Below are 27,983 nucleotides of genomic sequence, written 5' to 3' on the forward strand. Positions count from 1 at the left end.
GCCCCAAACCCTGGACCTGCATCTGCCTTTTACTTTGGTTCTTTGGGCAAGAGGGGAGTGTACAAAACGGGATTTTTAGTGGCTCTCAGGTTTTCCTGAAAGTTCATTAATACTGAGGTAACCCTTGGCAATGATTTTATCTTACCAGTTCGTTCTTTAATGAAGCTTTATCCCTTCGTCCGAGTTAACAAGGGATAACCTAAATTATAGGATATTTGTGGCTGCTTGTTTTTCCTTTAAAAGCGATATATTCCCAGACTTAAAAAGTCATAGTATAGAAAGGTATAAAGTGAGAAATAAAAGTACTGTCAACTTCTAATTGCCACTACTAAAGATTTCACTATTCGTTTTTGATTTATCGTTCTAGAAAACCATTTGGCAGATACACAGTTCATTTTCTGAACCACAGACTAGACCATTACACGTTTCCTGTTATGGAATTTTCTTAAGAATAGCTATCGCTCAACTAAACAGTAACTTACATTTGACATAGTTAATGGCTTCTTAAAATATTTGCTTTTTTTTTTTTTTTTTTAGATTTTATCTATTTATTTGACATAGAGAGACACAGCGAGAGAGGGAACACGAGCAGGGGGAGTGGGAGAGGGAGAAGCAGGCTTCTGGCAGAGCAGGGAGCCCGATGCGGGGCTCGATCCCAGGACCCTGGGATCATGACCTGAGCCGAAGGCAGACGCCTAACGACTGAGCCACCCAGGCGCCCCAAAATATTTGCATTTTTAATCTAAATACTAATCTTAAAAATTAGTGAATGTCGTAAAAATTCCAAGAGTGATTTTTTTTTCAAGGGTATTAATCATTCTGCCTGAAGCTTGATTTGGATGTTAAATCTGTGCGCATCCTCTTGTTTACCGCAGACTGGCATATCAGGCCGACGGTGGCCGTGAATTAGCACATGGTGTATGTGTACATGAAGATGCTCTTGCCTGTTTTCAGAATGCTGTTAACATGTTCTGTGCATTTCTCAATGGCTGTTGGAGACACTGATCTGCATTAAATGTCCTTAGGAAGTTGAAAATGAGATTCCTCCCTAGCTGACCACAGTAGAAGGGAAGGGACATGCATGCTGGGCTTGTTTCAAAGCCTTGTGTTGATGAGCTTTTAAAATATATATATATATTAAGAATGTTTACACCGGGGCGCCTGGGTGGCTCAGTTGGTTAAGCGACTGCCTTTGGCCCAGGTCATGATCCTGGAGTCCCGGGATCGAGTCCCGCATCGGGCTCCCTGCTCGGCAGGGAGTCTGCTTCTCCCTCTGACCCTCCCCCCCTCCTGCTCTCTCTCTCATTCTCTCTCTCAAATAAAAAAAAAAAATGTTTACACCAACTTAAATATTTTTAAATCCTGTTAGTGCGTGGTGTGTGCCCCCGAGGATAGGCCCTCTCTTCTCGCAGAAGCCCTTTCGAGACCGTAAGCCCTTTGACGGGCCTGGACATGTGGCTCACAGCACGCTCACTTCCTAAAGCGATCTAGCCGGGATGCAGCTGAGAGGAGCTGCCCAGCCTCACGCTGGGTGCTGCCCCGATATGCTCATTTCAGTGCTGTGTAGGAGCTCGGGCACATGATTCTCCAGCAGACCCACTGCAGGGGGCACTGGGGGTCCCGAGGGGCAGGGCTGCAGACCCCTGGAGGAGTGCCCCATCTCTGGCACATCAGGGGGCTCTCAGGAGTTTCCCCCTTCTTTGATACGTTTGGTCCAGAGTAAGTCCCTTACCCTCACAACTGCCCCCACGAAACCCCTTTCCCTGGGTAGTTTGGGTACACACGGAACACCTGTGTCCAGTGCTGTACTGTTCCCGAGGTCGTTCAGTTACTGTGGCCTAGGTGTGGCCACAGTGGGCTTCCCTGCGTTTCACCCCCAAATCACGGGTGCTCGCTCAGTGACCAACAGCTGGGCAACTCAGACTTGCCACCAGAGCAGAGCCTGCCCTTTGGCTCCACGTGTCTGACCTCTGGCCGGGACACACCTTCCCCAGGCAGGCAGACCCAGAAGTGCCCAGAGGGGCTGAGCCATGCACACTCCATCTCTTCTCAGACCCTCACCCCGAGCACAGGCTTTGCAGAAGCCCCCGATTGCACCAGTCTGATTGAGCCCTACCTCTTCCCCGGGGCGGGGACTCCACAGGGAGGGCGGGGCTGCCAGGTGCATCCTTGAGCTCACCCTTACCGAGTCAGCAGAGGACCTGAATTCAAAATACCCGCTTCAGAATCCATATTCTACTATACAGTGCTACCCCTCAAAGTTGGTAAGAGAGTATCTTTTTCTTTATTGGGCTAAAATTGGTTCTTTTGTACTAATTAGCTTAAAAAAATGTCATCCTAGAAATTTGGGAAATACAAAAATCTATAAAGAAGAAAAAGATGTTAAGTCACATAAAATTCCACCACTTTTACTATTGTGATGTGCTATCTTCTAGTCTTTTTTCTATCTTTAGGCATGAAGATTACATGATAAAAATATGGTTTACATCTGCTCTTTGTATTGTCTTTTCCTTATATTTTTTTATATTACATTTAAGCATTCCTACCATTATTAAGACTGTAAAGTTAACTTTTCAAAAGCTAGTGATAAAGGATAAATATTAGTCTTTCCCTAATATTTCAACGTGTGTATTTTTTTTTTAAAGATTTCATTTATTTTTTTATTTGAGAGAGAGAGAGCATGGGCAGGGGGAGGAGCCGAGGTAGGGGGAAAGAATCTCAAGCAGACCCCACGCTGAGCATGGAGCCAGACTCAGGGCTCCATCTTATGACCCTGAGATTGTGACCTGAGCCAAAACCAAGAGTCAGATACTCAACCAACTGAGCCACCCAGGCACCCCACAACATACGTATTTTTAAAAGTCTCTGATCTATGAATATTTTCCTAAAGCCTGAAATTTTACTGTGCCTTCTTGGGTTACACATAATTACACATAATGAAATAGGCACTTAGATAACAGACACTGAGGTTAACAACCCTCCTACCAGCTTTTCTAGTTTAGAGAAGGAAGGTACCAAGTGAAATTAGAGATTAATTTCAGAAATGTACATGTCACACTTCTTGGGCTCTGTTAATAAAAAGCCAAGTTAGCTGTTCTAGATTTAATAGTGGTCCTTTACAGAAAGTCCAGCATATCCTTCATCTGATGTTACGCTTATGTAGAAGTCTGATAGGCTGTGAATTATTCTTGGCCTGAGCCTTGCGTGCAGACTGTTGACACGCTTATCCCTGACTGTGGGGTTGGTGGCTGGGAGAGACTGGTTTTCTCCCCCTGGCCACCACCCCAACCAATTTTGGGTCCTGGGGAACAGCTCCTCCCGGACCTCTGGTGCCAAGCAGGTCCCTCCTGCACCCTGTGCCCTCGAGGGTGGGGCCGCCAGTCTGTGTTGGCGTCATGGGGTCACAGGCTGCGCTGTTCCGTTGCAGGCATATGGTGCTTCTGAAGGAGCAGTATGGGAAGCAAGTGGTCGTAAACCTGCTAGGGAGCAGAGGCGGAGAGGAGGTGCTCAACAGAGCCTTCAAGGTAAAGGCCGTGCTGCTTCTCGGCCCCGGGAGGCGGTGGGGGAGGGACACGAGGGCCCCGTGCGGAGGCACGCTTCCATGCAGGACTGGGAACAGCGCTGCTCTTACCACACTTGGGGAGTTCTTTCCCACCGGCTCTGTCGTGTTAGGTGATTTGGGCTTCTGATATATGAAATTTAATTTTTATGAACTGATGGTTAGAGAGTTTGCTCAAACAAAGCATCTCCCACCTCCAGCTGCATTTCCTCTGGGGCTCCCCCTGGGGCGTGGAGGGCTGGGGAGAGCCAGGCCTTTCTCCCTGGTTCTCTTGGACACACACACGCACACGCACACACACGTGGGCTGCGCCCCGCATTCCCTGACTGCTCAGGGAGCCCGAGCTCCACTTCCTTCCTTGGTCTGGCTCTGCTGCTGGCCAGAGCCTCCTGGCACTCACCCGAACACCTGCAGGGCACTGGGCCTGGAGCAGTTGTTCAGAACTCCTGCTCAGTTTAAAGCAAGGAGTCTTAATTTCCTCCCGCTAACTTCAGCCTTCAAATCTTCCATCCCTGTCTGGGCTCTCCCTGAAAGCAGCTTCCTTTGCCCGGCTCCCCATGGGCTCCCTGAGGCCCCTCTGGGCAGCTTCAGGGGTGGGGGGTGTAGGGGGATGGGGGCCTGAGCAGGGAAGGAACCAATTGAAGGAATAGCTCCACCTACCTCGCCGAGGCCTCTTCCTGTTCCCAGAGCTCCCGAGTGTATTCGGTCTGCAAGGTGAAAAGCTCTAGAATGAGCTGTGGGCGACGTCCACGTTCCTTTCCCAGTGGCCCGTGTCCCCCACTTAACAGAGAAAAGTCCTCTGGCTGTTCCAAGATCCAGGAAGCCCCTTCTGGGGGGAGTGAAATCGGACCTCAGCTCATGGGAAGCAGCGTTTGCTGCCTCTCTGACTCCTGACCTCTGGCCAGTCGGAGCTGAGCCCAGTGGGTGCTCCTTCCACTCAGCTCAGAAAGGCCATGTGCTCAGAGCAGACTTTCTGGTGGCCAGTTTCATTTGGCCAGACCTGCTCGTCCTGTCTGGTTTGTTGCTGTTGGCAATAAGCTTGCTGAGTATCTCCCCTCCCAATCATCTTGGCAGCAATGCTGATGGCTTATTTTAAGGAAAAAGAAGGAAAGAAACAGAATCTCTTTTCCCTTTATGTCTTGAGTTATGGAGAGGGGATGTCCTCAGCACCCCATCCGTCAGCGGAGGTGCCCCCTGCTGACGGGCTCTTTGTCATGAGTGGGAGGCAGCAGTGATCCCGTGGCCCAGGTGGAGGAGGGCAGGCTGCTGGGCAGGGAGGAGGGAGGAGGTAGATGCCGCCTGGAGGAGACCTCCTGGTGTCACACCGAGCGGTGGCTCCCTCAGCCCTGAGGTCCGTGCGCCAGCCGCCGACCTGAGGTCCTCAGGCCACAACCCGGCAAGGGGCTCACTCCAAAATGTGACGTCGTGAAGGAGTACACTACTCAGTTCCGTGGACTTCTTTTTCCTAGCAAGACTCTCCAGATGGTCACAACCATGCGCTGACTGGCATTCTGGCTCACAGCGGATGGGCACTTTGAGTTGCAGGGACCAGAAGGCCCAAAGCCCTTCTAGTCTTTCAAGGTCATTAGAGACTCTGGACAAGTCTAACCTGAAGCTACGCAGGAGGGTGCAGGGTGGGACAGGCCTGAGGCCGGATGCCTTGAGGAGGCCGCCGGTTCATCTTCTACCACAGGGCTCTTGAGAGAGCTCAGGAGTTGCCCGGAAGGTTCCTCGTGTGGGACGGAGGCCTCTGTGAGGAACACCACGCTGCCTGAGGCCCACCTGCTGTGCGTTCCCGGCTCTGGCCTCGCCTGCCCTCCAGGTCCTGCGCCAGCCTGGGCCACGGGCCCCGAGCACGCGTTACCCCATCCCGCAGTCTCACTGGGCTGGACCCAGAGGACGCTGATGGGAGAATTGGGCACCAGCGAGCACACCCGCCTGAGGCTTACACTTGTCAGGATGGGGCTGGTTACCACAGCAACAGGGAGCTGGATTATGAGCTCCACAGCCTGCTGGGCTGCCCTGTCCCTGGCGGGCCGGTGGCACCTGGGTGCCGGCAGAACAGAGTGGTCCTTGCCTCCTCGGTGCCCTCCCAGGAGCCCCGCGGGAGGGTGATGTCGGTTCAGGGCTGTGAGCCAGGGAACCAGAGCTGCTCTGGCTGTCTTTCGCCCGGGCTGCACCTGCCCCACTGCAGGCAAGATGCTCTTTGCAGTATTGCCCTCCGAGTCTTTGTTCTTCCGTTTCAGGGTCAGCACGGACAGACAGCTCGGCCCCCCATATTCCTTCAGGCTAAAGCGTGTGCCCTAGCGAGCGCCCCGGTTAGCCTCCCCACCCCCAGCCGTGAGAGGTTTGCGGCCACTGTGTCCCTTCCGTTGCTCTCCTGCCATTCTCTCCCTTTCCACCGGCAGAAGCTGCTCTGGGCCTCCTGCCACGCCGGTGACACGCCTATGATCAACTTCGACTTCCATCAGTTTGCCAAAGGCGGGAAGCTAGAGAAACTGGAGAACCTGTTGAGGCCCCAGTTGAAGCTGCACTGGGATGACCTGGACGTGTTCGCCAAGGGCGAGAATGTAAGTCCACGGTGAGTCTCCGCCTGCGTCCTCCTCCTCCTCGTGCCGGGTGACCAGCCACGCTTGCAGTCTCCGGGACCACAGGCTCAGGGATGTGGGGGGTCCCGGGTTCCAGCGCCGCCTTCCCCTTCCCGCCTTCAGAACGTGCTTTTGCATGTTGTGAATAGATGGCAAAGCGTGGTTTTCTGGCAAAATAAAGAATAAATAACGGGACTAGGTGAAAGCGTGGAGCTGTGGCGACCGTAGAACTTACTGTCCGAACCGAGGAAAGCCCATGAGAGTGAAGACGGATAGCTGGCGTCAGCCCCGTTGCCCGAGGAGCCCGGGGTCTGGATTTTCCTGCCCAGAGCCGAGCAGAAAAAGGAAGCCCCCTTTCCTCAAATCACAATGCAGCCGATCCTCATTCTTCACAGATTCTGTATTTGCAGATGGGTCCATTGCGAACATTTATTTGTAACCCCCAAATCAATACTTCTGGCCCCTTCAGGGTCATTCACAGACATGCTCAGAACTGTGAAAAATTTGAGTCCCTGAGTACATCGTGTTCCCGGCTGAGGGGGAACCAGGTGACGCTCTGCCTCTTGGTTTCAGCTCTCCGACGGCAAAGTGGCCTTTCTGTGGTCTGCGTGGTGCCACGTGGTCACATTTTTGTGCATTTTATTGGTGATTTCACTGTTTAAAATGGCGCCCAATGTAGTGCTAAGAACTGGAAGATGTTTCCAAGCCCGAGGCGGTTGTGATGTGTCTGACGGGGAAGGTACGTGTGACAGAGAAGCTTGGTGCAGCTGTGTTAGGGGGCAGGTGGCTAGGAGGTCAGTGTTGGTCAATCAGTGATAATAGTAAAGTGCCTTTGAACAGGCACAGCCTTAAACAAGGTTACGTGTTGCGTAGTTGGTGAAAATGTGAGGGCAGAGGCCCACAGGAACCCAACCCTAGATCCCCCTGGGAGCCCTAGTTCAGCATTTGCAATCTGCTGATGGGTCAGTTTGCTAATTGTTTTTTTCTTTTTAAGATTATTTATTTGAGCAGGGGGAGGGGCAGAGGGAGGGACTCTCACGTAGAATCCCCACTGAGCGGGGAGCCCAGTGCCGGGCTCAGTCTCACTACCCTGCATGACCTGAGCCGAAATCCGAGAGTCGGACGCTTAACTGACTGAGCCACCCAGGCGCCCCTCAATTTGCTAATTGTTCCTGGGAAGTTTCTAGAACATGAGTACAGCAAATAATGAGAATTGGCGTATTTTATAACGACCCAGGTGTGCGTGCCACTCCATGCTGGGGTCCCTCAGGGTGTGCCCTGGGGGTTCTGGCGGGCTGCTAGAGTAGGCGAGGGTCAGCACCAGTTTTCTCGGAGGCCTGCCGTCAAACATAGGCTGTTGTGCTACGGCCATTGCTCCTTCAGCAACCTGTAACCTTTTGCATTTCTTGTTTTCCTAAGTTTTCAGAAAGGTACTTTGCGGATGAACTGCCTTGATTGCCTGGACCGAACCAACACAGTGCAGAGCTTCATCGCACTTGAGGTCTGTCCCTGCTGTGCGAGGCCCCTTGGGCCACCTGGGTCATGTCCCGTGCCTCCATCGGCAAGATGAGGGGGACATCACTGGGCTAACTTTCTAACGGTGGGAACGTGGGGCAGAGATGTGCCAGGCATCTTAGAGCCAGGTTTGCCTGGATGGCTGGCTTGCCCGTAGCCTGTGTGCCTTCGCCCCATTTGTAGGCACAGTTTGTGGAATGCATCCCAGACATGGTCACCCAAAGGTGCCAGGGGCCACCTGGAGAAACAGTGGCTCTCTGTGATGATTACTGTGAATGTTGGATTGGGCAAGGGATGTGTGAGGCTGGCTGAGATGAGGCTGGATTTGAAGTCTGGGAGGGAGACCTGAGTCTGTCTGGTGGCCTGCTGGCCCAGTGCCTGGTTGACCTCTCCTGGCTCATTGCTGGGGGGAAGGGGTGGGGTCACTGCTGTCTGCCAGGCTATCCCTGATTGTTCTCCATCCCTCTGGTGGTCAGGGCTGGGGCATGGAGGAGTAGGTCAGGAGTAAGGGGCCCAGAGGAGGGGTGGTGGCATGACGAAGACCAGGTTGGATGAAGTTGGGTGAGTTGTGTTAAGAAGCCCCATTCTTTGCTGCAAGGATTCCCCGTTCTCTGGAGGGGCACAGAGTGATCCACAGTCTGCCAAATCGGGAGCTCACTGGGATGATGCCTGGTGACATTCACCCGAAGCAGCTGTGGGTGGTAGGAGCTTCCAGGTGAGAAGACAATGACATCTGTCCCTTACTTCTCATCCAGGTCCTTCATCTGCAGCTCGAGAGCCTAGGGCTGAATTCAAAGCCCATCGCTGACCGCTTTGTGGAGTCCTTCAAAGCCATGTGGTCTCTGAATGGGCACAGCCTGAGTAAGATGTTCACGGGCAGCCGGGCCCTGGAAGGGAAGGCCAAGGTAGGGGCAGGCCACAGGGAGAGAGAGGGAGGGTCTGCATGGATCCCTCTCACGGCCTCTGGTCTGGCTCCTGGCAGGTGGGGAAGCTGAAGGACGGGGCCCGGTCCGTGTCTCGCACTATCCAGTCCAACTTCTTTGATGGGGTGAAGCAGGAGGCCATCAAGCTGCTGCTAGTTGGGGATGTCTACACCGAGGAGTCTGCAGACAAAGGAAGGATGCTCCTGGACAACACGGCCCTGCTGGGTAAGGGGGCTCCTGCTCTGCTTGCATGGAGATGTCTAGCTGCCCTGGCAGCCGGAGGGAGTGTGTGTGTTTTGGGGGCGGGGGTTGTGCTAACCAGTCCTTCCCTCTCCTCCTCATGTAATCCCAAAAGGCAGGGAGCAGACACTCTCCTGAGCTGTTCCGTGCTTTGCCCTTCTGGCCTCTGACTTCAGCTTGACCACGGGACTTAAGCAGCCTGGAGCTGCGGTTTGTATTCTTTTTTGAGATGGTCAGTCATGTACACTCACAAAAGGAGGCTCAGGAAAGAACAAAGTTTATTCTTCAGATGTAAGGATGTACAGGGGCGCCTGGGTGGCTCAGTCAGTTAAGTGTCTGTCTCTTGACTTTGGCTCAGGTCATGATTTCAGGGTCATGAGATCGAGCCCCGCATTGGGCATCAGGCTCTATCCTCAGTGTGGAGCCTGCTTAAGATTCTCTCTCTCCCTCTCCCCCTCCCACTCTCACTTGTGCTCTCTCTCTCTCTCAAAAAAAAAAAAAAAAAAGACATGCAGACAAAAAGTGAAAGGATGGAAAAAGATGTTTTATGCAAATGAAAACAAAAAGAAAGCTGGTGTAGCTATACTCCTAGCAGACAAAACAAGACTTTAAAACAAAGACTAAAAATAGACAAGGGGCATTACGTAATGATAAAGGGGTCCATTAAATAAGACGACATAACATGTATAAATATATATGCACCCAACATATGAGCACTAAGATATTTAAATATTAACAGGCCTAAAAGAAGAAATTTCAGCAATACAACAATAGTCGGGGATTTTAATATCCTACTTACATCAATGGATAAATCATCCAGACAGAAAATGAATAAGGAGACATTGGCCTTAAACAACACATTAGACCAGATGGATTTAACAGACATAAGCAGAACATTCCACCCCAAAGCCAACAGAATACACATTCTTCTTAAGTACACATGGAACATTCTTCAGTATGGGTCATATGTTAGGCCACAAAGCAAGTCTTAATAAATTCAAGAAGATTGAAATCATATCAAGCATCTTCTCTGACCACAATGGTATGAAACTAGTAATCAATTGTAAGAAAACTGGAAAAAAACACAAAAATGTAGAGATTAGACAATGTGCTACTGAACAAGCAATGATGGGTCATCAAAGAAGCAAGGGAGAAATAAAAAAAAAAAATACCTAGAGACAAAAACAGAAATACAGCACACCAAAATCCTTAGGACACAGAAAAGCACTTCTGTGAGGGAAGAGCATAGCAATCCAGGCCTACCTCAAGAAACAAGAGAAATCTCAAACAATCTAACTTTACAACCAAAGGAACTAGAAAAAGAAGAACAAATGAAGCCCAGAGTCAGTAGAAGGAAGGAAGTAATAAAGATCAGAGTGGAAAATAAATGAAATAAAGAATTAAAAACAGCAGGAAAGATCTATGAATTGGTTCTTTGAAAAGATAAAACAAAATTGATAAAACTTTAGCTAGACCAACCAAGAAAAAGGAGAGGTTGCTAATCAGAAATGAAAGAGAAGAGATTACAGCTGATACCACAGAAATACAAAGGATCACAGGAGACTACTACACATAATCCTATGCCAACAAATCAGACAGCCTAGAAGAGATGGATAAATACCATTCTTCCAAGATTGAATCATGAAGAAATACAAAATCTGGATAGACCGATTATTAGTAAGGAGATTGAATCAAAAATCAAAAATCTCCCGGGCGCCTGGGTGGCTCAGTTGGTTAAGCGACTGCCTTCGGCTCAGGTCATGATCCTGGAGTCCCGGGATCGAGTCCCGCATCGGGCTCCCTGCTCGGCAGGGAGTCTGCTTCTCCCTCTCCCACTCCCCATTTGTGTTCCCTCTCTCGCTGTGTCTTTCTCTGTCAAATAAATAAATAAAATCTTTAAAAAAAAAAAAAAATCAAAAACCTCCCAACCGGGGCACCTGGCTATTTCAGTTGGTAGAACACACAACTCTTGATCTTGGGGTTGTGAGTTCGAGCCCCTTGTTGGGCACAGAGATTTTAAAAAATAAAATGGAGTGGCTGAAAATTAAAACCAAAACCAAAAAACCCCCTCCCGATCCATGTAAGTCCCATGACCTGAAAGCATCACTGGTGAATTCTATCAAACATTCAAAGATTAAATATCTGTCCTTCACAACTCTTCCAAAGAAATTGAAAAGGAGGGAATACTTCCAAACTCATTTTATGAGGCCATCATTACCCTGATATCAAAACTAGACAAGGATGCCACGCACCCACACACCAAATTGCAGGCCGGTGTCACAGACGAACAGACATAAAAATCTACATTAAAATATTGGCAAACCAAATTCAACAACACATCAAAAGGATCGTTTACAATGATCAGGAGGGATTTATTCCAGTGATGCAAGGATGGTTCAACATCTGCAAATCAATCAACTGATACACCACATTAACAAAATGAAGGATAAAAATCCTGTTGATCAGGGCGCCTGGGTGGCTCAGTCAGTTAAGTGTCTGCCTTTGGCTCAGATCATGATCTCAGGGTCCTGGGGTCGAGCTCTGTGTCAGGTCCCCTGCTCAGCAGGGAGTCTGCTGCTTCCTCTCCCTCTGCCCCTCCCCGCATTCATGTGTGCTCTCTCTCTCTCATCTTTTTTAAAAAAATCCTGTTGATCATCTCAATAGATACAGGAAAAGCATTTGACAAAATTCAACATCCATTCCTGATAAAAACTCTCAACAAAGTGGGTAGAGGGAATTTACCTAAACATAATGAAGGTTATATATGACAAGCCCACAGCTAACATTACACTCAATGGTGAAAAGCTGAAAGCTTTTCATCTGAGATCAGGAACAAGACAAGGATGCCTAGTCTTGCCACTTTTTTTCAACATATATTAGAAGTCCAACCCACAGCAATTAGGCAAGAAAAAGAAAAGGCACCCAAATTAGAAAGAATAAAACTGTCGCTATTTGCAAATGATGTACTATATATAGAAAACCCAAAAGACCACCCAAAAACTGTTAGAACTACTAAATGAATTCAGTGAAGTAGCAGGATACAAAATCAACATACAGAAATCTGTCGTGTTTCTATACATTAATAACAAATTATCAGACTGAAAAATGAAGAAAACAATTCTATTTACAATTGCATCAAAAAGAATAACATACCTAGGAATAAATTTAGCCAAGGAGGTGGAAGCTCTGTACTCTGAAAACTGTAAGACACTGATGAACAAAACTGAAAAAGAGGCAGGTAAATGGAAAGATCTTCTGTGTTAATGGTTGGAAGAATTAATATTGTTAAAATATGCATACTACCCCAAATAATGTACAGATTCAGTGTAATCCCTATCAAAATTCCAGTGGCATTTCTCACAGAACTAGAACAAATAACGTTAAAATTTGTATGGAATCACAAAAGACCCCAAATAGCCAAGGCAATCTTTAGAAAAAAGAACAAAGCTGGAGGTATCCAGCTCCCTGATTGCAAACTAAACTATAAAGTTACAGTAAAACAATATAGTATTGGTGTAAAAACACACAGAACAATGGAACAAAATTGAGAGCCCAGATTTAAACCCATGCATATATGGACAGGAAATTTATGACAAAGGAGCCAAGAATATACAATAGAGAGAAGACCATCCCTTCGATAAATGGTGTTGGGAAAACTAGACAGCCACATGCGAAAAAATGAAGCTAGACCACTATCTTACACCATACACAAAAGTCAACTCAGCATGGATTAAAGACTTAAATATAAGACCTGAAATCATAAAATTCCTAGAAGAAAACACAGGTGGTAAGCTCCCCAACATTGCTCTAAGCAATGTTTTTTTGGATCTGACTTCAAAGGCAAGGGAAACAAAAGCACACATAAACAGATGGGGTTACATCAAACGGAAAAGTTTCTGCACGGCAAAAGAAATCACCAGAACAAAAAGGCCAGGGGCGCTTGGGTGGCTCAGTCAGTTAAGCGTCCGACTCTTGGTTTCAGCTCAGGTCAAGATCTCAGGGTTGTGAGATCAAGCCCCGCATCGGGCTCCATGCCCAGCATGGAGCCCGCTTAAGATTCTCTTAAGATTCTCTCTCTGCCTCACCCTCTTCACCACACTCAAAAAAAAAAAAAAAATGCAAGGCAGCCTACTGAATGGGAGAATATTTTTGCCAATCCTAATTGGATAAGGGGTTATATCCAAAATATGTAAAGAACTCCTACAACTCACCAGCAACAACAAAAAATTCAAGCAACCTGATTTTTAAAAAATGGGCAGAGGATCAGAATAGACTTACTTACAAAGAAGACATATGGATGGTCAACTGGCACATGAGAAGATGTTCAACATCATTAATTACTGGGAATGCAAATCAAAATGAAAATAAGATCTAACCTCACACTGGTCAGAAAGACAACAAGCATTGGAGAGGGTTGAGAAGATAAGGGAGTTGTCATGCACTGTTTGTGGGAATGTAAATTGGCACAGTCAGTATGGAAAGCAGTATGGAGATTCTTCAGAAAATTAAGAATAGAACTACCATATGATCCAGCCTTCCACTTCTGTGGATTTATCTGAAGAATATAAAAATATTGATTCAAAAAGATATACATACACTTATGTTTGTTGCAGCATTATTTACAATAACCAAGAAATGGAACAAGCCAAGTGCCCATCACTAGATGGATAAAGAGGATGTAATGTACACACACACACAGGAATACTACTTGGCCACAAAAAGGAATGAAATCCTGCCTTTTGCAATGACCTGGATGGACCTTGAAGGTATTATACTAAGTGAAATAAGTTAGGTGGAGAAAGACAGACACCACGTGCTTTCACTCATGTGGAATCTAAAACAAAACAAAAGCAAACTTATAGATACAAACAGATTGGTGGTTACCGGGGTGGGGGGGGATGGGCAAATGGGAGAAGGGGGTCAAATGTATGGTGATAGACGGTAACTAGACTTTTGGTGGTGATCATTTTGTAGGGCATACAGATGTGGAGTTGTAGTGTTTTACACCTGAGGCTTATATAATGTTATATACCAATTTTACCTCAGTTTAAAGAAATTTCTACTATACTTGCAGGTCCTAGACATGGAGGGCATGCCACACAGGGGTTTATTGGGGTTTCCGCAGGAAAGGCAGGACAGGGTAAACAGCTTAGGATTGGCTGGTTTGAGTAATTCCGGTAGGCTTTGGGTGATAGGCATGGACTTTAATTGAATGGTACCTGGTCCTGGCATGACTGAGGCAGAGGAAGATACAAAATATATATATATAGTAGCAGCTATCATTGTATTTCCTGGGGGCCCGTGCTTTCTGGCCTTGAGTGCAAGCCCACTCTTATACTTTCTTTATATTTCCAAGCCAAGAGGAGGGGGAACATCAAGAAGATGGTGCAGGAGACCCTGTATTATTCTACATGTCAATTTCTCGGAGTGCTAACTCTTACCGGAAACCCTTTCTCAGCCCCAGTGGCTTCTTGATCCCCATCACCAGATATCATTTGTCCCAGGGAGTCTCCCGTGAGAGTGGCCTCCTTTTGTTAGGGTCCCAGGACACTATAGAACTAGAAGAGGGAGAAGAAATGGTTGTCTCCGGGGATCAGGACACCTCCTGCTCTCAGGGACCAAGACTGTCATGCTTCTGTCAATAGCTAGAGGTTTCTTCTTGTTAGTTGAATACAGTTGACATAGGACATTATGTTACTTTCATGTGCACAACATAATTATTTGGTATTTGTATACATTGTGAAATGATCTAGTAAGTCTAGTTAATATCCATCCACACACATAGTTACAAAAAAGTTTTTTTTTATGAAGAGACCCTTTAAGATGACTCTCTTAGCAACTTTGAAATATACAACACAGTATTATAAACTACGGTGGCCCCCCAGGACTTACTGATTTTATAACTGTACTTTGGACTCCCTTCACCTTTCTCAACCTCAGCCCCCAGTCTGTTCTCTGTTATCTATGAGTTCATGGTTTTTAGGGTGGTTTTGGTTTTTTAGCTTCCACCTGTGAATGAGCTAGAGGTTTCTTTGAGGGAATTTTAATGGCATCTTACCACCTAGATCCTATAAATGCTATAGAGCTCTCAGTGGAGAAGAAGGGGAGAACCCAACATTTTTCCTTGTAAGAATGTGTAAGCTTTGTTTAAGAAATTTTTGAAAAATTAATTTGCCTGCGCTTAACATGGTTTCACAGCCCCTTTGCTGCTTCCATTCTTCCATGGGAGACTCTCACTTGGCTTCCAATAGCCAAGGTGGTTATTTGTGTCGACCTGGAAATAAGGGTCTGCGTCGCACAGCATCTTACTAAGTAGGTAGGTAGGCATGACTTCGATGTGAGGAAAGTCACTACTTTAAAAAATGGAATATATTTTAGGTATCTAGAAGATGGACTTGGTTCAGAGTAAGGATTTTTTAAAAGCTTGAGTCCAACGTAAAGCAAACGAAACCTCTCCTGAGGGATGGAGGGTGAAAAAGGCAGAGATGGGGTAAGACATTACAAGTTTTAGATATAGGCGTTCAAAGTGTGGTAGGTTGCAGTGTCCCCTTGCTTATGTCCCCACTGGATTGTGGAGGAAGTGCTGAGGCAGAGATTCCCTGTGGAGTCTGGTTGGTTAAAGCATATGGAGGAGGACATTTTGTGACAAAAATGCCCCAGGCAAGTGTACTGGTTATGGTGGCTTTAGCCTCTTTTCGTTTGTTTTTAAGATTTTTTTTTTTTTTTTTTATTCATTTGAGAGCGAGAGAGACAGAGCACAAGCAGGGGGAGAGGCAGAGGGAGAGGGAGACGCAGACTCCCCGCCCAACAGGGAGCCCGATGTAGGGCTCGATCCCAGGACCCTGGGATCATGACCTGGGTCATGGATCATGACCCAAAGGCATTCGCCCAACCTACTGAGCCACCCAGGTGTCCCTGGCTTTAGCCTCTTCCCACCTTCTCGAGGAGCACACCTGGCCCCAGTGTGTGGGATCCGCAGCCCCCTCTCCAACAGGGAGCCCCCTGCATGTTTTGGGAGGAGGCCCGTGCTTGGGCAGCGCAGACACACGCGCCCTCTCCTGCCTCCTCCCAGTGACGCCCAGGATCCTGAGAGCCATGGCAGAGCGCCAGTCGGAATTCACGCATTTCAAGCGGATCCGCATCGCCACGGGGACCTGGAACGTGAACGGAGGCAAGCAGTTCAGGAGCAACCTCCTTGGCACGGCCGAGCTGGCCGACTGGCTGCTCGACTCCCCCAAGCTCGCCGGCCTCGCAGGACCCCAGGGTGAGCGCCGCTGCCTTGACCACCACATGCAGATTCCGCGGAGCCCTGGGTTTCGCCTCTTGCGCAGCCCGTGACTCCTGCGATTTGGTATTTGGTGTTCTCACGCCTCAGCAGGTTTAGAAAGGGCTGTGGTGTGGGTGTCCAGAGCACATCTGGACAATTACTTGACATATGTGTGGCAGGGTCGTCGGAGTCGGGGGGTCTCTCTCTTCCCGGACGGAGGTTTCACAGTTTGCGGGTTTGCTCACCAGAGCCGTCTTTGTCGTTAGGAGGAGGATGTGGCCCCTCGAGCCACGTTACTGTAGGAAGCCGGGCTGCAGCCAGGCACACATTTCATGTTGCTACTGACCCGGAGCATCTGCCCCCGCCTTCTCCCTAAACGCCTCTGTCTGCACGGTCACGTTAAGTCATCACAAAAGAATTGCGTGCCTTTTAAGAACAAAATAATTCTTAAGTTTGGCACTTCACCTTTTGTCTTACATCATGCAAGGAAATGCAGAAAGGGCCTCACGGTGCAGGATTTGAAGCATAAATGATTTTCCGCAGGACACTGGGTCAGCGTTACCGTGGGGCCGGCTTTTCCCAGCTCCCTTGGATTCTGCAAGAGAGCCGGCCTCGGTTCTCTGCCGAGGGATGGGCAGGAGCCACACCCAGGGCCCGTCCCTCACTGTCACGGGCAGTCTGCACTCCCACCCCTGCTGCCGTGAGGCCCAGGCTGGCTTGAGTCCACAGGCCAGGGTTCCTGGGATTCTTGAGTTGGTGGTGACCGTTCACAGTGCCCCCCCTCCCCCCGGGGCAGGCCCTGTACATGCCAAGAACATGAGAGCAGCCCAGCTGAGGGAGCTTCCCTCCCCCTTCTCAGGAAAATGGCTCTTCATGTGCCTGCAGGGATGGGTGCGTGGTGACAGCAAGCTGGCTCTTTCTCTGCAGGGGATTTTATTGGGATGGCGGGCTCAGCAGTGCCCCCACTAGAAACTCACCAAGTTCGGGAGGGGGGAGGGGTTGTGGGGACTCTTGCCAGCAGAGCAGACAAATGGGTATTTTTTCCCTTAAACAAAGAAGAAAAACTTCAAGCCAGTTAAGCTTGCGGTTCCAGGTTGCCCTGTGAGGCCAACAGGAAAGGAAGTGGACGGCCTGGCCTCTCCCAGTGGAGTCAGGGAGGGCGGGGTCTCCCTTTCTGCAGCGCTGGGAACCACAGCCTGGCTCGGGCTCGGGGGCTGAGTGGCAGAAGGGGGGGCGGTGCCCTGGAGAGATGCGGCCAGTGGCTGCAGGGGTCATATTAACCCCTCTGCTTCCTTAAAGGGGACACAGGATGGATGAGCAACACCTCACCTTGCTGTGTTCCCCATAAAACACATTTCTATAGGAGACCTCTGCGGTCCCCAAGCTGGGCAGGGTTTTCCCTCCTCCAGTCACCAGGATGGCAGTCCCCTGGGACAGGACCACATCAGTCTGTCATTAACCGGGCAAGGCTGGGCCCACACTGTGCGAAGGATGGAGTTGGCAAGCGTGAGACGTGCCTTTGGGTCTGATGCATATGTTGGTGATGCTTATGATGTGCTGGGGAGGAAGAGGAACCCACAGGGCAGTGCCCTTACTACCTGCCAAGTGGGGCGGGTATGGATGCTTCACGACGTCCTTGTGAGATGGCGGTTACCGTCCCTTCCGCAGACAAAGGAACAGAGGTGTGGAGAGGTCACTAACGTGTCCCAGGAGGGAGACCGGGAAAGGCCATGGGCTCTGGGGGAGGTGAGGGAAGGGGGGGGATCAGCATGGAGCTTCACTGAGTCATCTGGACGAGTGCACCGAGCAGTGGTACACCTGGGCTCAAATGGGCACACGTGGCACCCCGTGCGTCCACGAATGCAGACTTTGTGCTGTCTGATTTCCCTCAACTCCCGCCTTTCCCCCTAGATGAGGACAGCCCAGCTGACATATTTGCCGTGGGGTTTGAAGAGATGGTGGAGCTGAGCGCAGGGAATATCGTCAATGCCAGGTGAGCATCCGGGCACAAGGGGTGCAGGATTGCACCCTGAAACTCACCCGAGGTTTTCCTGAGCCAGGCGCCTGGCTAGGAGTGGGACACTGGGTCCATCCTGCTTCTGCATCCACTGCCCTGTGACCCTCGGGGTGTAGGAACTCCTCTGATTGCACTCCTACCCTCCCCTCCCCCACACACAGATGTGCACCTCCAGTTCCTCTTTCTTTGCAAATTAAGGAAATCGCAGGAAGGGCGGGTTACTACTATATATTCTCGGCCATGTGTGGAGGCTGAGTCATGCTGTGAGCTGGCGTGTGCACACCTGGAGGGTCGGGGCGGAGGGCCGGCCTGGGAGCGTGCTGATTCACCTTTACCGGGGAAGGTGAGAAGCATAAGTTCGGGGAGAAGGTGCTTCTCCTCTCTGTACAGATACAAAGAAAACCACTGTATTAACGTTTTGTTTAGGGTCAACTGGACCTTTTCTTTCCTAGTTTAATTTCAAGGAACTTCCTGAACAAATAATAAAACCTGATCTCTGCAGCTCTTATGAGCAAGGTGCTGTGTTGGGTTTTAGGTGGCAGGGGTGGGGTGAGGTATGTGCGATGATGTGTATGACACAACCAGAAATACACGGGTAGTCCACTGCAGGCATGAAGGCATGGCACTAACATGGGAGTGGGGACAGTGACACTAGTTCTATAGAAAGAATAAGGGCGGGAGGAGTTTGTCGGTGGGAGAGCCCATGTCCAGCAGACTGTGAAGTGTCATTTGTTTCTCGTCTTTTCCAGTACCACCAACAGGAAGATGTGGGGTGAGCAGCTCCAGAAAGCCATCTCCCGCTCTCATAGGTACATTCTCTTGACTTCGGCACAGCTGGTGGGCGTCTGTCTGTATATCTTTGTACGTCCATACCATGTCCCGTTCATCAGGTAAGAACATTTAGTTTATGAACATCTGGGGGGCGTGGGGGCGTTCGTCTTGGTGTTTTGTTCAGACTTCCTCTTCCTCCTCCCCTCCTGCAACAGGAATCAGGACTTGCCATTATTCTAGATAAATGTAGCAAACCCCCAAGGACAAAGCAGGCTGAATAGAATATTGTCTGGCGATTAAAAAGCCACAGTGGGAACCTTGCGGGCCAGGAAGCTGAACTCTTTCAGAAGGAGTGATTGTTGTCCTCCCAAGCTCTGTTTTGTGCAAGGAAAGGGATTCCTTATTGAAGTTTTAGACAGGAAGCCTCTGACCAAGAGCTAAGTAACTCATCAGGAAATGCCAATTCTTTTGTCTCTTTTTAAAAGAGTTCTAAATAAGATGGGTGGGCAGAAAGTCTCTACTGCTGTCACCCCATCGTAATGCCCCTAAAGTGACCACTTTGTGTATGTCAGATAGGGAACACTCAGCAAACGGGTGTCCTCATAGGAAAGAGTGTGCGTGTGCGTGTGTCTGCATGCATGTGTGTTTTAAGGTTTGGGAAGAACTCACCTTTTCCTTCAATGACTCATAACTTCCCACTGCTACCTGGTCTCACTCATATCAATAGAATTTCCTCCCATGCCAGGCTGAAGTTGCTGCCCATGCCAGGCTGAACTTTTCCCCCTCCTGGTTGAACACCTCTGAATATTTAGAGGACCAGAGGCATGCTGGGGGCAGTGCTGGGAGAGTATGGCTATGCTCCGTGCTCATCATCCTCTTCTTTGACTTTGGGAAAATCTTTAAGTCCCTGTCCCCCCCGAGTGTGTGTTCGGGCAGTTGGGTGGTGTCCAAAGTGCGGGGGTGAGAGTCAGGAAAGGTAAGGTCAGGATAAAGGTCAGAGATGAACCATGACAGAGAGGGCGATGCTGGGGAGCTCCAGATTGCCCAGAGGCCGCCCAGGCTCCCCGGCCTCTCCTCCAGCCTTAGCTGGCTTAGCTCTTGTGCCTCTTGGCCAGTTATCCCCTCACCTTGTCTGCCCGCTGACAGTCCCAGGGAGCAGGTGTCTGCGTGGAAAACACCTGCGCAGCCCGGCACAGATAACGGGGCGGCTACCTGATGGCACCTCCTGCATGTTGCAGGAAAGTGAGGGGTGGGGCAGGGGACAGTGAAGTCCAAGCTGTGAGCTGTGTCACGGGCGACAAGGAGGACGAGGACTTGGGAGCGGAAAGCCGGGATGGAGGTGAAAGCTTCCCGGGTGCCTTTGTGAGCACAGGGCACTTGAGAGTTGGGGCCGTGGAGACGGTTCTCCGGGCCCGCCACAGGGAGAGGAGAGAGGGCAGGAGTGACGCCGGGGCAGTCACTGGGTGGCCTGGCTGCCCAAGAGGCGACTGAACAGCCCAGGTCTTGGCCGCCGCAAAGCTTGTTCGCGTTTTTCTGTCCTAGCCGCTAAGGAGCTGCCGCGTGTGCCCCTTCTGTGTTGCAGGGACGTGGCCATGGACACGGTGAAGACAGGCATGGGGGGAAAGGCGGGGAACAAAGGGGCCGTGGGCATCCGCTTTCAGTTCCACAGCACCAGCTTCTGCTTCGTGTGCAGCCACCTGACGGCCGGGCAGTCCCAGGTGAAGGAGAGGAACGAAGACTACAGGGAGATCACCCAGAAGCTGAGTTTCCCGATGGTGAGAGCACCGTGGCATGGGTGGACGGTGGCCTGGAATGTGACCGGGCGCGCGTTCTAGCTCCCTGCTCAGTGCGCCCTGTAGGTGGTTTTCTGAGCTGCTGATAGAGGCCAGGCATCAGGGGTGCGGCTACGGGAGGGTCCCTGCCCTCCGGGGGCTGAGCCCTGGGGGAGGGGAAGTGACTTGGGCTGGGACAGTAGAGCTCAGTCCAGGGGATGTCCCTGGAGTGTTCTGTGCCCTGTCTCTATTACACATTTCCCGAATGTCCTTATGCACCCTACATTTTCTTTGCATTTGTGTGCACGCTTTGTCCAAGTTGGTGAAGAACATCCGAATCCAAACAGTACGAGACTTAGTTTTCTTAAGATTCATGGTCTTCAGACCTACATTCTGTTGCAGCTCAGATAAGAAGGCCCATTTTTTTGAAATCTGTGTATTCATGTTGGAGGAGCCCTGGATCCTCCCACCTGGTCTCCCAGTTGCCGATAGCGTGCACCATGCTGCCCTCTAGTGACGTCAGGGGTTTCCACCCCAAAGCCCACGGATGGCCTTTCCAGACTCAGATTCAGATGTTCCCCTTCCTGTGCAGAGATGATGCCCGCACACCTTCAGCCTGGTGCAGACCCCCCGTCTCCCTGCAGTGAGGGGAGGCCAGCTCTTTCCGTCACACCTTCTGCCCATATCTGTGACACAGCTGGCTGGGTTGTGGAGCTCCTCCGTGTGAGCCCAGATAGATCCCATAAACCTGACATCCTGTGTACTGGGCTACACAAGTACTCAAGGCGAAAACTCTTTCATTTTCACCAATAAGTGCTGTAATCTCTGCTGTAGTTTCTATTTCTTGGATTAAAGAAGAAACAGACAGGGTTGGGAAATTTACAATGTGCAGTCTTCTGGGACTACAGAGGACATGGTGCATGTTTTCTTTGTGTGTCCATTTAGTTAAAAAAAAAAAAGTCCAGCCCTTCTCACTTAGAGTGCTATTTTGAAATAGTAAACTTTGGACACATTCAAAATATTCAAAGGGCTTATAATGGAGCTTTTTTTTTTTTCAACAACAGAAATATCGAGGATACCTATAAGTTAATACTCTATACCTGTGCTGCCCAGTAGACAAGCCACAAGCAGGTATTTAAATTTAAATTCATTAAAATTAAGTGAAATAAAAAGTTCCTTGGTTACACTGGCCATGTTTCTTGGCGGCCACGCGGCGGCTGCTTGTGGCTGGTGGCTCCTGTTTTGGACAGTGTGGGTGGAGAATGTTTCCATCACTGGAGAACGTTCTGTTGGGCAGCAGGGCTCTACACACTCATTGATTTGGTTGTGATCATGTTAATCTTCTGTCCAGATTACTGTCGTGGGTTGCAGGGAGTGGAAATGCCACATGAGGATAATAGAAACAGGCTTTGGAGTTAGGCAGATCTGAGTCCAAAGTTGCCTTTGTTACACATTAGTGGTGTAATAACTTTAGCAAGCTCTTTTGAACTTTTTATCTGAAGGATAAAAAGGAGATAATGAAGGAGAGCCGACAGTACGTGCTTCCCAGGGCTGCTGTGAGGGCAGGGTGCCCCCAGGACAGAGCCCAGCACAGGTAGATGGGGCGGGGGCTATGTTGTGGCCACTGTCATTGGCATGTGATTCATGGCTGGGAAGGAGGGGCGAGGATCCCGCGCTCTCCAGGGCTGCGCCGGGGGACCATGGGCTCAGGGTGGGCTAGACAGGGCAGGGGAGAAAAGAATGGGACGGAGGGTCACAGGATGGAAATGGATAAAATCCACGACATTTTACAAAGTTGCCCATTCCGAGCATTTTTATGTTCTTTTTTTTTTTTTTTTATTAGAGAGAGTGAGAGAGAGAGCACAAGAGGGGGGAGCGGGAGAGGGAGAAGCAGACTCCCCGCCGAGCAGGGAGCCCAATGCGGGACTGGATCCCGGGACCCCGGATCATGACCTGAGCCGAAGGCAGTCGCTTAACCAACTGAGCCACCCAGGCGCCCTATTTTTATGTTCTTAAGCCTGATACTCATAACACTGAATGTTTGGGCAACTCATCTTTGGATATAGATGTAATGAAAGCAGGAGCACAGCCCAATCTCAGAGCTGGGGCGGGCGCAGTGAAGATGGGCAGCCATGCTTCCCAGTTAGAGATGAGCTTTCTCCAAACCACTCAAAAACACTGTCATTTAAAATGAAGGAAGGGGCGCTTGGGTGGCTCAGTCGTTAAGCGTCTGCCTTCGGCTCAGGTCATGATCCCCGGGTCCTGGGATCGAGCCCCGCATCGGGCTCCCTCCTCAGCGGGAAGCCTGCTTCTCCCTCTCCCACTCCCCCTCCTTGTGTTCCCTCTCTCGCTGTGTCTCTCTCTGTCAAATAAATAAATAAAATCTTTAAAAAAAAAAATTAAATAAAATGAAGGAAGCCACGTAAAAGCTCCTCAGTAGGTGTATGTGATTAAGGAAAGATGAGATGGTCCATGGGAAGTCTTTTGTTATGTAATACTTTAAGAAAAAACACATCTGTATCATCTGCCTGGTGAGTTTCCCTCCCCCTCCCCCACCTCCTTTGCAAAGGGGCCGAAATGACTGTGATTTTCTTTAACAGGGAAGGAACATTTTTTCTCACGATTACGTGTTTTGGTGTGGCGATTTCAACTACCGCATCGATCTCACTTATGAGGAAGTCTTCTATTTTGTCAAACGCCAAGACTGGAAGAAACTTCTGGAATTTGATCAGCTGCAGCTACAGAAATCAAGTGGGAAAGTAAGTTGGGCTCTTAAGTCACCAGCACACTCCGCTGGAGTCAGAGCTGCTTGGAAGGGCCGCGTGTCCGCATCAAGCGCAGCCCTGTGGGAGGCTGCTGAATGCTGACCACCCCGCCTGTACTCACAGGCCAGCCGTGTAGGGCCTGCCGCACTTATATGTACTCAGCCACCGAGTGACACTCCAAGTACTCTGTTTTCGGGAGATCTCGGTTTCTCAATGGTGAGCACACACACATTAGAACAATATTTGATATACTTTATATATCAACTGCTGTGGATAATCCTCCAGACCATCCTACAAATTAGGTATTATACCCATTTTATAGACAAGAAAACAGAGGCCCAGGTCAAATGAGTCCAAGGTCACACAGTCAGTACACAGAGCCATGATGCAGTCCACAACTGTCAAACTACAGAGTTCATGTTTATCCCCTACATGACCCATGTGCAGTTTTTTTTTTTTTTTAAAGATTTATTGATTTATTTTAGAGAGACAGAGCATGAGTGGGAGGAGGGGCAGAGGGAGAGGGAGAAAATCTCAAGCAGACCTCCCACTGAGCGTGGAGCCTGAAACAGGGCTCCATCCCATGACCCCGAGATCATGACCTGAGCCAAAATCAAGAGTCAGATGCTCAACTGACTGAGCCACCCAGGCGCCCCCCCATATGCAGTTTTTTAGTGACTCCTTAAGCTATGATGTGATAGGAAAGATTCAAGTATGGGATCTGTCCTCAGTTCTTCAGGGGCACCCTGGCCAGCTTCCAGATGACCCAAAGTGTATCTTCTCCAACTAATACCGTCTGCTCATTTTGGTGCCTGTTAGCTTTGTAGCAGGTGGGGCTCAGATGACAGAAGCACAGCCCCGCTCCATTTACCTTTTGAAAATAATACAGCTGGTCCAGTGTGCAGAGCTGGGGGAGGTAAGGTCTTTCCTACAGCGAGATTCAGACATTCCTCGAGGTTTTCTGTTCACTCCCCGCTCAGCCCTGCCCCGGATTGCCAAAGGGTGTCCAGATGGAAAAGTAACCACACCATACCTCTCTAGAACAGGTTTTTCTTCCTTCCTCCTACCAGTATTGTCCACACCCTTCCACAGATGCACAGAGAGAAGTAGTGAGGTCTGTTCCAGGGTCTTCTCATGGCCCTGGGGCTGGATCCAGAGCTAAACAGAAACAGAATTTAGTTTCAGTTCTGTGCTTCTATTTACCCAACTCATTTAGTTAGCAGATATCAACGAAGGCCTTGTTAGGTACGGCCGGGCATTGCGCCAGGTCTGGCACTGAGCGGATGGGCACCTGGGATCCTCACCGCGAGGTGATACATTGGATACCCGAGGTGGGTGGGAGATCCTGGGGTGGTGTGTAAGTCAGTGGAATGAATAATCATCACTCTCTTGCTAACAAAATAGCACACACATGTTCAGTTTTATTTTTTAATTTTTTTTTTAAGATTTTATTTATTTATTCATAAGAGACAGAGAGGCAGAGGGAGGAGCAGGCTCCCCACTGAGCAGGGAGCCCGATGCAAGACTTGATCCCAGGACCCGGGGATCATGACCTGAGCCGAAGGCAGACGCTTAACCATCTGAGCCACCCAGGCACCCCACGTGTTCAGTTTTAAACATACTTACAACTATAATGTAGATTCTGTGTCTTTTTAGGAAGAGAGCACTCTGGAATGGGCTTTTCTGTTTTTTGTTTTTGCGTACGCTGTACAGAATCTAGGAGAGCTAAGGTGGTCTTGGTCTTTTCTCCCAATAGATTTTTAAAGACTTTCATGAAGGCGCCATTAATTTTGGACCTACCTACAAATATGACGTTGGCTCGGCCGCCTACGACACAAGTGACAAATGCCGCACCCCTGCCTGGACAGACAGGGTCCTGTGGTGGAGGAAGAGGCACTCTTTTGACAGGACAGGTGCGTGAGATGTGTGCGCGCTCAGAGCTGGTGGAGGGTGAACGATCAATAGCATAGAAGGCAAGTCAGTCACGTTTATTCAGCACAGCGCCCTTTGCTACATAAATAGCATCTCTCTTGATAACCCCAAACTACAGGAAAGCCATTCCAGTTGGTAGCCCCTAAGCTTTGGAAGTTGTGCTTTGGGGAGCCCCCCGGCTCTCCCTGCCCCCGCATCACGGCTGTGCCCCCCGCACACACACACACACACCACGCCGTCTGCCTTCTGAGTGGACAGCAAGGAGAGAAGCCGCGCTCTTCCTCTCCAGTGACTCACCCTCTCACACACATGCACTTTATCCCGCGCATTTCGTTCAATCAAGCGCTGACCTGCTTAAAGCTCCAATTACACATCGAACGTGAGCCAGACACAGGAAAGAAGAGTTTTTTCTCAATTCATTGCCAAGTACGTTTTGAATTGTTAAGTGATGGCCAACTCGCAAGGCAGTTGATTTAGAGCGCCTAGAGGTAAAACAGCTCTGCTTTTCTGGCAAGATGGATGCAGAGATTTCAAAGCAGGGGATCCCGTCGTTCAGATCAGTCTTTGGACATCTGTGCTCATCCCCGGGGCACCAAGAGGCAGGCATACCGTGATGTCCTTAGCCGCGGCTTCGCCTACATAGGGGGCTGCAGACTTCCTGTGTTCCAGTGGGCCCTGGGATGGGAACCCCAACAGCTACGTCTGCAGTCCCACTCAGCTTGTCCACTGGGGAGGAAGTAGGCAGCACTGGGTCCTCTACGTAGATTATCTACCCTAGACCCCCCAGGCCAGCTCAGCAGGGTTTCCGGCCCAGCAGGTTAGAGCAGACGAGTCTGGGACAGGTGTGTCTGTGCCGTAGATCCCTGGTGTAGGCTTCCTCAGTCGGCATTCCCTTGTGTTGATACTGTTTTCTGTTGTATGTGGGTCTCTCGATTGGAATCCCTGTGAGTAGCTGGAGAGCTCAACCTTCTGGACAACGATGTCGATGCTGAAACCACTGTCAGACATTCCTGGTCTCCTGGTGCCCTCAAGTATTACGGCCGAGCCGAACTACAAGCGTCTGATCACAGGTATGGCCCTCGCCGCCTCGGGCACCTTCTCCTGGGCTGCGGAAAGCGACATCTGTTTATCCCCGCAGAGGACGGACTTGCGGTCCCCCCCGGGATGCGTGTGTGCATGCGTGTGAAATACAGTAAAGAGCGAAGAGTAGTGTGACCAATAGCTTTGTCCCCACCACCAAGAATGAATCCGTGTTGGTATTGTAATTGCTCGTATCATAAATGACCTCATTTATGAAAATTGCAAAGATGCAGCCTGTAGTATTTTGCAGTTTAAATTCCCACAAATGATGTCATTGTGCACCTTGCTTTTTTGTCACTTAATGTCTTTGAGATACAATCACGTCGGCATTACAGACCTGGCTTATTGCCTTATAATTGCTGTCCAGTATTCCACTAAGTGTATCGATGGAATTTACCCATTTACCTACTGGTGACATTTTTTTCTAATATTTTATCATTACAAATGTGAAATGGTTTTTAAGTGTTGGATTCTGAGTTCTTTTTTTTTTTTTTTTTTTTTAAAGATTTTATTTATTTATTTGAGAGAGAAAATGAGAGACAGCATGAGAGGGAGGAGGGTCAGAGGGAGAAGCAGACTCCCCGCCGAGCAGGGAGCCCGATGCGGGACTCGATCCCGCGACTCCAGGATCATGACCTGAGCCGAAGGCAGTCGCTTAACCAACTGAGCCACCCAGGCGCCCGGATTCTGAGTTCTTAAATGCTCTGAGCTGTTGGTTTGGCCTGGCGTGTCTTGCATTATGGATGGAACACAGCAGCAGGGTCGGTCAGCTCGATGTGCGCTGGGACCAGCCGCAGAGGGAGATTGGTCTCATGGAACATCTTTAAAGAGACAGAGGATGGCATTTGAGGGTGTGAATAGGAAGGGTTTGATCTTCGCATGGCTGCTACAAAACTAGCCTGTCAGTTTCAACTTCTACAAGGAAGGAAATTAGGAGAGAGAGTTGGTGGTCAAGAGCCGGTCAGCCAGTAGGTCTAAATCTTTAGATATTCTAAATTCTTAGGAAACCTGTTGTGGCAAATCCACACCTAGAAATGAACCTCAGGAAATCTCCAGTTATAGGACTTTCTATAGCGAAGTATCAGTTTGCTAGTTCAGTGAGTGTCTTTTTTTTTAAGATTTTTTTTTTTTTTTAATTTATTTGAGAGAGAATGAGAGACAGAGAGCATGAGAGGGAGGAGGGTCAGAGGGAGAAGCAGACTCCCCGCCGAGCAGGGAGCCCGATGCGGGACTCGATCCCACGACTCCAGGATCATGACCTGAGCCGAAGGCAGTCGCTTAACCGACTGAGCCACCCAGGCGCTCTAGTTCAGTGAGTGTCTGTAGAAGCAATTCATTTAATCTCTATTCACTGAAGGGCCTTGTATACCAGGCCCTGTCCCTGGCACAGTGAACAAAAGAGACAAGACCGTACTCTCATGGAATTGTCTAATGAGGACAGACAGACAGTAAACAAATGTGAAAGGAAAAATAGTAGTGACAAGACTCAGACAAAGGGTTGGTGTTCTTTTATACCCAGTGTTCAAGGAAGGCTTTTCGGATATGATGACCGTG

The 27,983-nt window shown here is 49.5% G+C and overlaps 1 protein-coding gene across 8 annotated transcripts in view; it reads left to right on the forward strand.

Annotated features, from left to right (window-relative positions):
• SYNJ2 (synaptojanin 2) overlaps positions 1 to 27,983 on the forward strand; it is a 99,524-nt gene that overhangs the window by 54,277 nt on the left and 17,264 nt on the right. For 6 of the 8 annotated variants that reach the window (XM_064598292.1, XM_045865813.3, XM_045865809.3 and 3 more), the window contains 12 exons: positions 3,428 to 3,524; positions 5,968 to 6,140; positions 7,567 to 7,648; positions 8,418 to 8,567; positions 8,645 to 8,810; positions 15,898 to 16,089; positions 18,004 to 18,085; positions 18,859 to 18,999; positions 20,463 to 20,655; positions 23,253 to 23,411; positions 25,174 to 25,330; positions 26,302 to 26,419. In XM_064598292.1, the coding sequence (XP_064454362.1) occupies positions 3,428 to 3,524; positions 5,968 to 6,140; positions 7,567 to 7,648; positions 8,418 to 8,567; positions 8,645 to 8,810; positions 15,898 to 16,089; positions 18,004 to 18,085; positions 18,859 to 18,999; positions 20,463 to 20,655; positions 23,253 to 23,411; positions 25,174 to 25,330; positions 26,302 to 26,419 (1,710 nt within the window). The remainder of the gene's footprint in view (positions 1 to 3,427; positions 3,525 to 5,967; positions 6,141 to 7,566; positions 7,649 to 8,417; positions 8,568 to 8,644; positions 8,811 to 15,897; positions 16,090 to 18,003; positions 18,086 to 18,858; positions 19,000 to 20,462; positions 20,656 to 23,252; positions 23,412 to 25,173; positions 25,331 to 26,301; positions 26,420 to 27,983) is intronic. The other 2 variants (XM_064598290.1, XM_045865811.3) reach the window with 2 other exon arrangements.

The sequence above is a fragment of the Mirounga angustirostris genome, unplaced genomic scaffold (genome assembly GCF_029215605.1).
Source record: "Mirounga angustirostris isolate CCGP_5_RB_7025 unplaced genomic scaffold, mMirAng1.0.hap1 SCAF_8, whole genome shotgun sequence".
In the NCBI taxonomy this organism is placed as follows: Eukaryota; Metazoa; Chordata; class Mammalia; order Carnivora; family Phocidae; genus Mirounga; species Mirounga angustirostris.